At 37.8% G+C, this 12989-nt stretch overlaps 1 protein-coding gene across 8 annotated transcripts in view; it reads right to left on the bottom strand.

Moving 5' to 3' along the window:
• The window catches only part of Mterf1 (mitochondrial transcription termination factor 1), a 214990-nt gene extending 211887 nt beyond the window's left edge, over positions 1-3103 (bottom strand). Inside the window, exons 1-2 of one of the 8 annotated variants that reach the window (XM_005006031.4) lie at positions 3019-3082; positions 2454-2523 (exon numbers count right to left, since the gene is read on the bottom strand). Coding sequence is in view for 2 of the 8 variants with exons in the window: in XM_003474987.5 (XP_003475035.2) it covers positions 2819-2871 (53 nt within the window). In the remaining 6 variants the exon portion in view is untranslated. Of the gene's footprint in view, positions 1-565; positions 2420-2453; positions 2631-2730 lie in introns of those variants that run through there. The other 7 variants (XM_013158488.3, XM_013158490.3, XR_010045431.1 and 4 more) reach the window with 7 other exon arrangements.
• Between the last annotated feature and the right edge of the window lie 9886 nt (positions 3104-12989).

The raw sequence follows: 12989 nt of genomic DNA, 5'->3' as shown, positions 1-12989 counted from the left end.
AGTGCCACTACATCCAGAGTTACATAAACGTAATCATTTTACTTTTGCCATTCTCCTCTACCCCAATACCTTATTATACAAGATTAATTCAATGCTATCTGCACTTGCTGCATGACATAATTTCAGCTTCTGGCCATAACTTAGTAATTCATTTGTCTGATCATTTAGAAATGAGGCATAAAATGTATGAATCCTTCTGAAATGAGCAACTCCATTTATTTTATGAGTAAAACAATAAAAAAGTATTCTTCCATTATTCAGTCTATTAGATAATTTATTTGTACGTAAGCTAATTACGGTCTGAAGCATGTAACATGTGGATTTTTTTTAAAAAGTCTCGATGGGGATTTAGCTCAGCGGCATAAGCGCCTGTCAAGCAAGCGTGAGGTCGTGAATTCAGTCCCCGGTACTCCCCCCCCCCCCAAATCGCTCTTTGGTAGAATACACAGCTGTGACTAACTTTTTGATTTCAAATTGCTTGAAACAGGTTTTTAAGGGGAGACGTACACCTTATCCCTCTCTCTTAATTAAGTATAAAAAAGAGAGATAGATGGTTCAAACTCACCACTGACATTTTAGGGTTGAAGATACTGCTTTCAACATCAAGGTCAAAAAAGTCTCTTTTGCATATGTCCTTTTGATTATTACAATTTTAACAAAATTTGAATGCTGCCCACATGTGGGAACATTGCTGTGGTTCTAGAGACTACAGTTTCAAAGAATTGGGAAAGTTTTTCAAACTATACAATCAAGTAACATTCAACTCAAACGCAAGGCACTCACAAAGCAAATGTCAGAAACAAAAAAGCACATTTTAGGTTGATTCACTCTTCTGAGCTTCCTCTTCTTCACTCTTCCCTAGTACCACATACTATCATTACATGCTTTTCCAAAATTGCATACATTTGGAAATTAAAAAAAAAAAAGATTCTCCTCTAACTAAGCAATGAAGGTGCTACTTTGGATAACATATGTTCTCCTTTTCAGGTGAAAGCATGACCTCTACTGGAAAACGGGACAGAACTTTATGTCAGCTGAGGATTCAGTGTTTTCTAAAGAGGTGTGGCAAAATGATCTAACAGGAGGTAGCAAAAAACCATTGTAAAATTCCATTCTTGTCTTCGAAAAATTCTACTTTTTACTTATTTCGTACTTGTAATGGACACAATATACATGCCATAAGACATGTGTACAACTAATCAATCACTACATACACATATACTGGATGTACATTTATGGATGCGTTTGAAAATAGTGTATACAAGTTTGAAGTACTGCTACTCTACACAATGTACTATCTTGAGATTAGCTGAGTAAACTAGAGAGCATCCAACAGTTTACTAATGGTAATTCAAAAACAAGTGAAATATATCTATAAAGGTTTCTCCAGAATCTATTACAAGTAGATTTTTACCACGCTAAAGATGTAACTTGAACATCTTTCACCGAGCCCTCACTAGCCTTCCTGATTAACACTGCTAGCCTAAAAATCACACATGATTAAAAAAACCTGAGTTTTGCCTTCTTCCTCTTCCTCAAGCTCCCCTTCATCATGTGGATTCAGCTTCTTTATCATCTCTGCACTCCGAGCTCGCCAGTCTTTGTTAATCTCAAATTCCTACAACTCTTCTCATTCTCTTACCGTCTGTACCATCTGCCTATCTTAACACCAGAAAACTGCCACAATCCAGGTACTCACAAAACAAAGATATGACATGTCGCTCATTTACTCATTAAAGTCTTTCTCTAGCTCCCTGAAAACAGAACTTTCAGACTGGTCTTTAATTCCAACCACTTTCTCAGCTGATCCTTTACTTTGATCATACTTACTCCCTAGCAACATCAGCCCTCAAACTTCTAATTCTAAATATTCTTTTCCATGCCAATCTCCTTTGCTTAAACTGTCTTTTCCTTCAGAACAGCCCATCCTCCTGATGTCATCATGGAACAAGGACCCATATAAATACAATCTTCCCTCAAATCTTTAACTTAAAACAGTACAATGAATCATTTGTTTTATAAAATTTATACCTAAAGAACCTAAAACTATTATTTATCACGAAAAAACTGAAATATTTAGAACTGGCAACTAAATTTTGATCTTGATGATAATACTAAAATGAAAAACTGACTCCCAAAATGGCAGAGTAGGAAATAAATGGTAAAATATATTTTGTTATGAAAAAGTATGCTCATGATAACACTACATACTGAAGCCATTACTTTAAGAGTTGATATTCAAATTTAACAAACACCCTGAAAATCACTGTACTAGTAACTTATTAAATCTAAGGAATAAAAGAGGATTTGTTTTCCTCTGCTGCACAACTTTCTTGTTAAAGGACTTTTAATGGAATGATTAATCACTGGCCCTTCAATAGCACATTCCAGCGGGTATTCTTTCAAAGCAAGCAAAACAAGTATTGGGATCTATATAGCAATGGATTTCTCACCTTATTTCTCTTATTGAAAAAGGACTTTGCCGCCCTCCAGAAAAGCTGAAAAAGTTGTTTCTAAACAGCCCTCATAATAGAAAAAGCAAAACAGCATCAGAATTTCGTAACAGAGAATAAAGGAACGATTCCAGCTAACAGCATAGTATCTTCATGAGATGCATTTCCTCCTGTAAACTAAACATTTCTCAGTGATACTGGGAAGTCATACTGGGAAGAAAATGGCAAGTAAATGCCTGCTATAATGAGAAAAGGTAGAGCTAAGTGCTTCACATACCTTGTCTTACTTAACCCTCCAAAACAATTTAAGAGGTAAACATTATCCCTAAAATTACAAAATTTGCAACAGTGCCGAGCTCACTTACTAGCTTATCTGAGCTAGTTGAAGCGTGGAGGATCCACAGTAATTCCACATCATAAACTCTTCCCTCCCTCTTCTTCCTCAAACTGTATTTCTGTAAGAGGCTACGCCGTATAACTCAAATATCTCGACTGGCTTTGAAACAAGAAATAAAACAGCACATTGACTGCCAAGGCCTAAATTTCACCCTGAAACACACAGTACCTAAACTCTCAAAGGTGCTCCCGCCTTCCGCCTACGGTATCCTAAGTGGGACCGAGGAGCGGAAGTGAAGACAACTAACTTCCGGTCTCTGGCGACGCGTATAGGTGACGTCATCGACTCGGAGACCCAGGCAGCTGTGACTCGGTAGTCAGTTGCCATATGTGAGATGACCAGCAGGGGGTGACAAGAGACCGCTGTGAGTGCAGGGACGCGAAAGACTGCACTCGCAGTCTTGGAGAGGAGATTTTGGAAGAGTGAAGCAGATCTGGCGTTTCCCCTTTAACCTGGCAAGTGGACAGTGCCTGTTAATAAACCAGTTTGGGTTATCCTCACTCTTCCGCTCAGATTACTCCTGGTGATTTCCTGTTGTCACTTTATTTTAAATTAACTCTATATTTTGTTGGTTTTCTTTGGGGATTTGAATAACGATCAGTTTATTTAGCAAGTAAAACTACTTCAGTTCCTTCACATAAAACATATTCCTGAAAAATCTGAAATGATTTCTCGATGTACATTTCTAACATTTATTCGTTGAAGGAGCCAAACTGTTCTACATTTGGAATGTAAAATAATAAAATCGTTTTTTGGAAGTATGAAATTTCAGGCTTTAAGAATGGCTTTAAGGGCCCGGGATTTAGCTCAGCGGCATAAGCACTTGGCTGGCAAGTGTGAGGTCGTGAGTTCATTTCTAGGTAGAAGAAAAAAGAAGACGAAGAAGAGCTTTGAGATTATGGCGCTCGAGCCCTCTCATTTTATAGATAGAAACATTGAAATCCTTAGAGTAGGAACAAGAAGAAAATGTATGCTTTGGGGCTGGTGCTGCGTAGGTTGAAAGGTAAGAGAGCGAGACTATTTCTGCAATGATTTTTGAAATGTCGTTAATTATAATAGCAAAGATTACTACTTTGTAACTTATGTGTTTCAGTGGAACCTGTATACACCTTACCTGTATTCTTTCATTCATTCAGTGAATACTGGTTGCTGACACCTTCTAAGCACTGCTTTCAAGTTTGTAAATATGTGTAAAGTCATTGAAAATAAGTCAGATCTTCTGCCCTCTTGGGCTTTACTTGAATTTGCTCCTCTACATACTTCTCCTATCTCTCTTCCCTAGGCTAACCCAAGCTCCTGATAAATTGATGTATTAAAGGGAAGGAAGTGTTGAAATATTGGGGCTTTGGAGGCTTGGAAAAAAGGCCAAGGTAACCAGTAAAAGACAAAGAAACAACAGGCAAAAGTGGAATTAGGTAAAGTAGAAGCGTCATGACAGAGGATCATTTTTTTCCTAGAAACTGTTCTAAAGTTTGTTTTTGTTTTGTTTTGTTTTTGGGTTTTTTGGTACTGGAGATCAAACTCACAACCTCACACTTGTCAGGCGGACCTTTACACCACTGAGCTAAATCCCCTGCCCTGTAATAAAGTTTCTTTCTGGGTTACTTTTATGAGGGCTAGATAAATTCTATTTTTGTATTGATTATGTATTGTCATATCTCCTTTTTATGTCTATTTTCTGAAACAATATGATATAAGGTAACATTTGTGATTTTAAATGACCTTATTCGAGAAAGACAAATTGTCAAGTCTGTATCAAAACTATACCTACGTTTTTTTTAAATACAAAGTCTGTCATTGAAGAAAAGCAGAGATTCTGGAGCCTTCCTTCCATAAACTGAACTTAGACACACCAAAGCTGGTCTGAAAGTAAAGTCCAAACACCCATCTGTGCCTGTTCTGAATCACTTCAACCCTTTTATAACTTAATGATCATTCTGCTGTATCTAATGTGCTTGCCTGGCTTACCCCGCTGTGGATGTTTACAGCCTAGCAGTTTACCATGTGTGAGTCTCAGCAGACTCAATTAAGGTCAAAAAGAAAGTGGCCTTTCAGTCCTCACACCTTGACCCCCACCTGATAAAACAACACCTAACAATTTAATAAACAAATTCATCTGACGACTTTCAGAGAATCGTCAGGTCTCTACCTAATGTATGCCTGCTCTCTATTTTCTTGTCCATGGTAGATTTGTTCATTTGAAAATCTGCAAGTGACTCCAGGGTGATTAAAACAGTAAAGTTACCTGGAGACTTTCAAGTAGTTAACATTATATTTGTTTGCAAACTGACAAAAAAAATCTGGCTCCATTTTCTTCTCTTTCATAGCAATTACTTTTTCACCATCTTGACTTTGTAAAGATTTTTTTTCTGGCCACTTCCTTTCTCTAAAATGTACCTAACCAAGATCTAGAAAGAAAACTTCCCGAAACAACTTTCCTACTTTCACATTCTTTACCACAAGGGCTTTTGGCAAAACAGTGAGCAGTTGCTGACTCCAGACTTTGATGTGATTCTGGATTCCCATAGAAGCTGGGTTCCACCATCAGCAGAGAGAACTGATGAAAAGGAACAAGATAATGATTTTGTGATGGGAAAATAACTCCCAACTAATTAGGTGTCAGATGTTCCAAGTTTGTGGTCTCACAACATTAAGGGATGAAGTAGTAAACCAGGTTAAGATAGTTTTACAGTCTTTTAAGCAAAAGACCTGGATTTCCAGGAGAAGTCCTGAGTCATTGCTAAGGCGGTCAAGGGTCATTCATACAGCAGAATCACAATGTGGGTATAGTGTGGGTCTAACTACACTTAGCTAATATTAATCCAATGGGGAAATTAGTCATCTATCAAGAGTACACGGAAAGAACAAAGCTTTTCCTGGAACAGAAGGGGAGTATGGGTCCAGATGTCATCTATCTCGCATGTGATTCCGGCCCAGGCTCACTGGACTGGGTAGTGCTAATTACAGTGTGATCACAACTTGCTGTTTGTCTCTAAGGAGGTTCAAAGGCCTGGCTCTTGCATCTCCATCTTGAGGCCATGTCTTCATATTTGCCTCCACTCACAATTTTGGTGTCTTTCAATTTCATGTTGGTTGCCTTGAAGGCTCAGTCCCTCTCTGACTACATATTAATCTTCTTCTTCTTCTTCTTCTTCTTCTTCTTCTTCTTCTTCTTCTTCTTCTTCTTCTTCTTCTTCTTCTTCTTCTCCTCCTTCCTCTTCTTCTTCTTCTTCCTTCTTCCTCTTCCTCCTTCCTCCTCCTCTTCTCCCTCTCCCTCTCCTCTCCCTCCCCTCCCCCACCCCTCCTTTTCCTCCTCCTTTTTCTTCTCCTTTTCCTTCTCCTTTCCTTCTCCTCCTCCTCCTCTTCCTCCTCTTCCTCCTCTTCCTCCTCTTCCTCCTCTTCCTCCTCTACTTCCTCTTCCTCCCTCTCCCTCCCCTCTCGATCCCTTCCTTCTCCTCCTCCTCCTTCTTCTCCTTCTTCTCCTTCTTCTCCCTCTCCCTCTCCCTCTCCTTCTTCTTCTTCTTCTCCTTCTCCTCCTCCTCCTCCTCCTCCTCCTCCTCCTTCTTCTTCTTCTTCTTCTTCTTCTTCTTCTTCTTCTTCTTCTTCTTCTTTCTCCTCCTCCTCCTCCTCTTCCTTCTCCTCCTCCTCCTCTTCCTCCTTCTTCTCCTCCTCCTCCTCCTCCTCCTCTTCCTTCTCCTCCTTCTCCTCCTCCTCCTCCTCCTCCCCCAGCATCTTGCTTTGTAGACCAGGCTGGCATTGAACTCACTTAGTAGCTAAGCTTGGCCTCAAATTCACAGCAATCCTACCCCAGCCTCCCCAGTGCTGAGATTGCAGGCATGCATGTACCACCATGCCCAGGATGCATACTATCTCCATTTAATTCAGCTGTCTATGATAATTTGAGATCACATCAGTCTCATGAGTTTAATTACCTCAGAATTGTTTGACCCTAGAGTACCAGGCCACTAATCAGTTACCATGAAGTGACTCTTAATTATTGGTGGAAAAATTTATCTCACCAGAGAATCAGCGAGCAAATATTTGTGAGATAAAATAAAATCTTCTTTTTGAAAAACAACCTCCCTTCCTATTACAATAAGTTTGGAAATTCCACCTTAAAGGTTTGTTCCTTGTTACTTATACCATAGTTATTTTAAATTGCAACTGGATTTGCAAGAGGAAACTTTTCATAAAGTAGGCCAAATATTAATATTTTAGGATTTGTGGGCTTCTGTATTGCTATTCTTTTCTTTAAAAAAAACTTCTAAAAATACAAAAACCATTCTTAGCTACAGGGCTACTTGGTCACTACATGTGATGTGCCAACACCTGCATTAGCTACTACATTAAAGGCACCCCCAAAGAAAAAGAAGTGTCAGAGGGAGGACATAGAAAATGTAAATAATACTTGAAAACACAACCACTATTCTTATTGCTTTGCCTATATTAACTCATTTAGTTCTAACATGTAATATTATCTCCATTTCTAGGTAAGGAACCTGAAGTAAAGACTAAGTGACTGCTGACATTCACATAGATAGTAAGAAATGGAACTAACGCTGGAATCTAAGAAGTCAGTGTATGTGACCATTATGCCACACTACCATATTTTCCTGAAAATCAGACTGGGTCTCGTATTAATTTTTGTTCCAAAAGATACACTAAAAGAAAAAGAAGGAAAAGGAGAAGAAGAGGAAGACGAGGAAGAGGAGGAGGAAGAGGAGATGAAACAGGGATTATTTTCAGGGGCTGTCTTATAGTTTTTTCATGCACAAAAATCTCAGTTTATTCAGTTATAGTCCTGTCATCTTCTGGAATTCTGTCATAACACTTCAAGCCCTGAATTCTGTCCTTAATTTCTTGAAATTCCATTTCCTAGAAACCAGTGACCCCAATTTTTCATGTCCAGCAACAAAATTGTTTCGTCATCGTTTAATGAGTAATACTTTCCTTTACCACTGTTTTGGAATGCCACATCTATAATATAATAAACTATAAAGCGATCTATAATGTTACCATTTTTGAATGACAGTCTTCCGTTGCTGTGATGCTCTAACTTAAAGCTTAATGTGAAGAAAGAAGGAAAAGATTTAGCCTAGTGCAACAAAGATTCCTCCTTTGTAGATTGTTTCTCCTTAAAAATAAAAGCCACAGCTAGGGTTGTAGCTGCTACTAGAAAACACACTTAGCAGTTGTATGCCTTAGGTTTGGCCTCATGCAATGGATTTAAAAATAAAGGCCAAGGATTCATTTGAATGTAGTTTGGCTCAACGCCACAGTTTTTATAGATGTGAAAAATGAAAACTGAGTTTGAAGAACTATTATCCAATATCTTTATAGGTAAGAAACCTTACCCTTAAATGGTAAAAATGATTAATAAATAATGTTACTAGTTAAGTACTGTATTATACTCAGGGTTCTTTCAGATGCAGGACAAAACTATGACTCAGATTAATTCAAGGTGAAACAAAGAGGCAACTCTTTTTCTCTTATGGCAAGGATAGACTCCCTGAGGCATACTAAATCCAGTGTTAATTATGTCTACAGCATTGTGCTCTCGCTCTGTCCATCTCTTCTGTAATTCTCTCCACATGTAGGCTTTGTTTTCTCAGATTCTCCATGAGACAAGATATATGGCTGCAGTTATCTCTTAGAGTTACAACCATTTAACTGGGAACTCAGGAGGAAATGGAGAAATGGACCCAACTTTGAATATAAAATCCAAAACAGCTTTGATTGGCTTTCTTTGAGCCCCATTATTAGCCCCATTATATTAGTAAACAAGTGGAGGTGACAGGATATAATATGAAAAACATTGTCATTGATAAGAGACCATTCCTCGTTGGAAGTGAGGGTTACAAGTACTACAGTTAAGGAAGGAAATTTGAAAAAACAAAAGCACTACAGCAACTGAAGAGCCAGAATTGCAGGAAAATATTGGATCATCTAATCATCTTTCCATTTTTCTATTTATTCATTTAATTTACTTACTGGGCAATCTGTGAACACTGTAGCTAGCTATAAGTAAAAGAATCTTCAGTCAGTGATGGCTTGCATAGCAAAAAGTCTACAGATGGGAGCTAGTTGTTGGTATTACTGAGTAAAAGTTTTGCCCTTTTTGTACCTATGTGGTAGATTTACTTATCAAGAAGACATCTCATTCTTTCTCCCATCCTACTGACTCAAATCAGTGCAAAAAAAATTATGATAAATTGTAAGTCACCACTGCCCTTACTAGGTGTTGGTGAGAAAGACAGGTACTACGTGTCACATAACCACAAAGGAGAGAGCATACAGCTAACTGTCAAAAGCAAATAACAAGGAGCAGACAGGAGGCTTTGGCTTACTTCCGTCCAGCCTTTCTTCCTCTACTAACTCCAGGATGTCTGAAACAACTAATGTCCTGCAGATCCCACTTGTACACTAACCAGACATAAAGTGTAGCCTTCTCCAGAGCTGCCTATAGAGCTTCTCTTTTCACTTTTCCTCCTGAGGTGTGTGCTTGACTTTTTCAGTTCTGTCTATCCTGCATATCCTGAAGATCTCGGTCTTGTGTGCCTATCAGCACTATCAAGGGAGCTTTCTGAACGTACTGAAGCCTAGCTGTCCATCCCAAGGGATTCTGAGTTCAGTGGTTGGACACAGATCTCACATCTGTTTGGCTTTTGTTTTTGTTCTAAATCCCCAGCAGATGATTCTACTGTATAGCCAGAATTCAGATCTACTGCACTCTGAAACAGAAGTTGCTTAATTTCTACCTGCTGATGGAGTGTCAGTGATGGATTCTGGGGAAAATTCTGTTCCCATCCAGGGAAAATTGAAGGATTCTCAGGCAAGCAGCCCAGCAGCTCGACACTCAAGGGCTTCACCCCACTGCGGCCTGGACTCCCAGGTCTCGTAATTATATATAGGTTGTTGTTGTTCATTGCGAGTAAGCTCCTGTCTCAAAGGAGTGTGAAAGCAGAGAGGGGACACAGTTGCTCAGTAGACAAAACAACAGGTAGTTAGTGCCTTCCCATTTCTTTCTGCCCCTCATTTCCTGTTGAAACGATTTTAACAAAGTTGTTCTGTTGTATAAGCAATGTCACTTGATGACAACACAGACAGGAAATTACCTGACTTAATATCTTTTTAGTCATCTTATGCTAAGATGCCAGGTACTTCTCTTTACTACATATGCTGCTGTTAGTGATATGTTAATCATCTCTTAGAGATGTCTCATCTTTAATCCTCTAGTTTCTCTCTTTTAACTCGTGTCTAGTCAACTGTAGAATCATCTCTCCTTAGAGTCATTTTTACAAACTTTGCACCCCATGATTGTAATCATGCTTAATTATATAATACTGGTATCAATTATATGTTTAAACCAAAGAAAAGGAAGTCCACATATTTGAAAAAGTGAAATTCGACATGGAAATAAATAGCACAATTAAAAATTAGTCCATAATGTGCTAATGCTCTTCCAAATTCCCATCAAAGTCTATATTTTCTTTATTTCATTTTTTCTTCAGAAACCAGCTCCTACCCTATAACAATGTAAGCATTATTTTTAATTTGTTGTTTTCTGTTTTGAGGTTTGTTTTGCAAAAAATTTGTTTTTGCTATTTCTTCACAACACTATCTTATGAATTATTCTCAGAATATTTACACCATCTATAACATTATTTTAAAGAAAAATTTATTCTGAGTACCACCCTTCTGTAGTTTGAGGATGGCATGAGTATACCTACCACCATACCAAGCTAACTAAACTAAAAACTTAACTAAAAACTCCACTTTTCCAGTGTAATAGAGAACAGCTCAAGTTCACTAAAGGAGAAACAGGAATATGAGGACAGAGTTTAATGGAATGTGTTTTTCTTAATGAGATCGATGACTTCTCAGCCAGGTGTGGTGTGCACACCTGTAATCCTAGCATTTTGGAGGCTGAGGCAGGAGGGTTGTCAAGAGTTCAAGGTCAGCCTAGACTACATAGTGAGTTCAAAGCCAACCCAAACTACAAAGCAAGACCTTGTCTCAAAAAAAACAAAAAAGTAGAAGAGGAGGAGGAGGAGGAGGAGGAGGAGGAGGAGGAGGAGGAGGAGGAGGAGGAGGAGATGACTTCCCAGATGCCAATGAGATGGAGGGACATATTCTGTTTGGCCAAGCAGAAACTGCTGTATGTGATTCTTTCTGTACCAAAGTGAGTCTAGTAATGAGGCGCTGAAATCTGAGGAAGCATTTGCCACTGTGATACCTAGAACTAGTCTCAGAAAGGTATGTTTAAAATTCAGGTAATTACCTAAATATAGGCCTTCCAAAATATGTCCATTTGGGTTGACATTAAATATAAACTTTATGAGCAATGCCATCCTCTATGAACATTGTCACATGGAAGACAGGGAAGAGAAAATGAAAAGAAAGAGGAGGATTACTTTTCAAACATTTCTAAGTACACAAAACACAAAATTGTGTCTATTTTGCAAGAAGGTACATGTTCTATAGTGCCCTTGATATCACAATCATGATTTGTGATCTGCACACATATTTAGTACATATTTAGCCACTGTGGCACAAGTATTCTAAGATCATTTAATTAATTGCCTGCATTATCTAAATCCCTACTTAAATTTCTTCCTTAGATATATTACTCCTGCAAGCTAAATTATTCATCTCACTGAACTTTCTAAACTGATAAAACTGCTTGCTTTCTAGCTAGGTTGCTATTGTGAAAGCAACAAATACTTTCTCTTTTATTAAAAGATAAGGGCCAGAAACCATCATGTCTAAAAGTAGATACTTGGAGCTTAAAATTCGTCAGACCATATGTTGTACGACTCCAAGATCCAGGAAACAAAGACATCCTTCTTCTGGGGGTACGTATTATTACAGTCATTCTAGGGGATTAAGTGCCAGTTTGTTTGTATGACAGTGCAGTCCTGTAAATGTCTTTAGTAAAGACACATGTATGAGTTCCTGGGGTGGCAAAGGGAAAACATCAGTGAACTGGCATTGATCTGCTGTGTGTGTATTTGTGCCTGTGTTGTAAGAATACATTGGAGACTATGAATTTTGTTCTAGCGTCCTTAAGATTTCTCTTAAGGAAATTACTTACCTTGTGTTTTTCAATAAGAATATCCAGGAAAAAAACAGTAACATTCCTCACCAGACTATATTTAAATATTTTTGAAGCAAATATTAGCAAAAAAAATTTTCTTTCTTTTCATGTTTGGCCAACAGATGCTAAGGGCAGAAATATTAGTTTTCTTTAAAAATATAAATAGTATTTTTATCTACATTAACTTAAGTATTACAATAATTATGAAACTCAGAAAGTATTACAAAGTAGGAAAATGCAGGTGGCAAGTTACATAACATGTCTACAGTTACACAGTAAGGTTGTGTAGAGCTTGACTTGCAGACACATCTGTGACCACAAACTTTAGGCTTACTTGTTTGTGAGAAAAAGCAAAACTGATTGGTAGATACTCATCTCCAGAGACAAAGCCTGAAGAAATTAATTTGAAATACAATGAGCATTAACATCAGCTATAGAAACAGTTATTTAATCAATGAGGATGGGATACAGAAAGGAACACTCAGGGAACAACAAAGCTAATGCCCCATTCTTAAATCTTAAGGTCACTGGTAGTCATATGTCCCTATAAAGTATAGATATGTTCCATTTATCAGTAAATATTAAAATAGTAAAAACAAAATTTTCAGAGAAATGCATTATTAAGAGATTTTGTGTAATCATGGTTTAAACAGCTTATAAAAATAAAAACCAACATTTTTTTCCTCTGGGTAACTTCAATGTAATTCTTGAGCAGTTTGCATGCTGTCCTGGTCGCACAGAAATTCAGACATACAGTTATCTATCATTGCTGCTTCTTTACTATTTCTGGGACAGAACTCAAATGACTATACTAGGTGTTAGAGAAAATCTGCCCCTACAATAAGATTAGAACAAAAGCCCAAGAGGATTAATTCATCTAGGAAGGTCATATCAATTCAAATAAACAACTTTGAATTAGGATTCCAGCAGAGTAACTCCTATTAAGCCAACATCCACTTTTCCTTGAAATTAAAGTACTAAATTTTTATTAGAATGGCAAACCATCATTACATTATTAAATCATATATGTGTCCATGTTTCT

The sequence above is a fragment of the Cavia porcellus genome, unplaced genomic scaffold (assembly GCF_034190915.1).
Source record: "Cavia porcellus strain 051 isolate PalLab524CR breed Dunkin Hartley unplaced genomic scaffold, mCavPor4.1 scaffold_2, whole genome shotgun sequence".
Lineage (NCBI taxonomy): Eukaryota > Metazoa > Chordata > Mammalia > Rodentia > Caviidae > Cavia > Cavia porcellus.
Note: the sequence above shows the minus strand (reverse complement) of the source record. Positions and strands in the feature narration are given on the sequence as shown.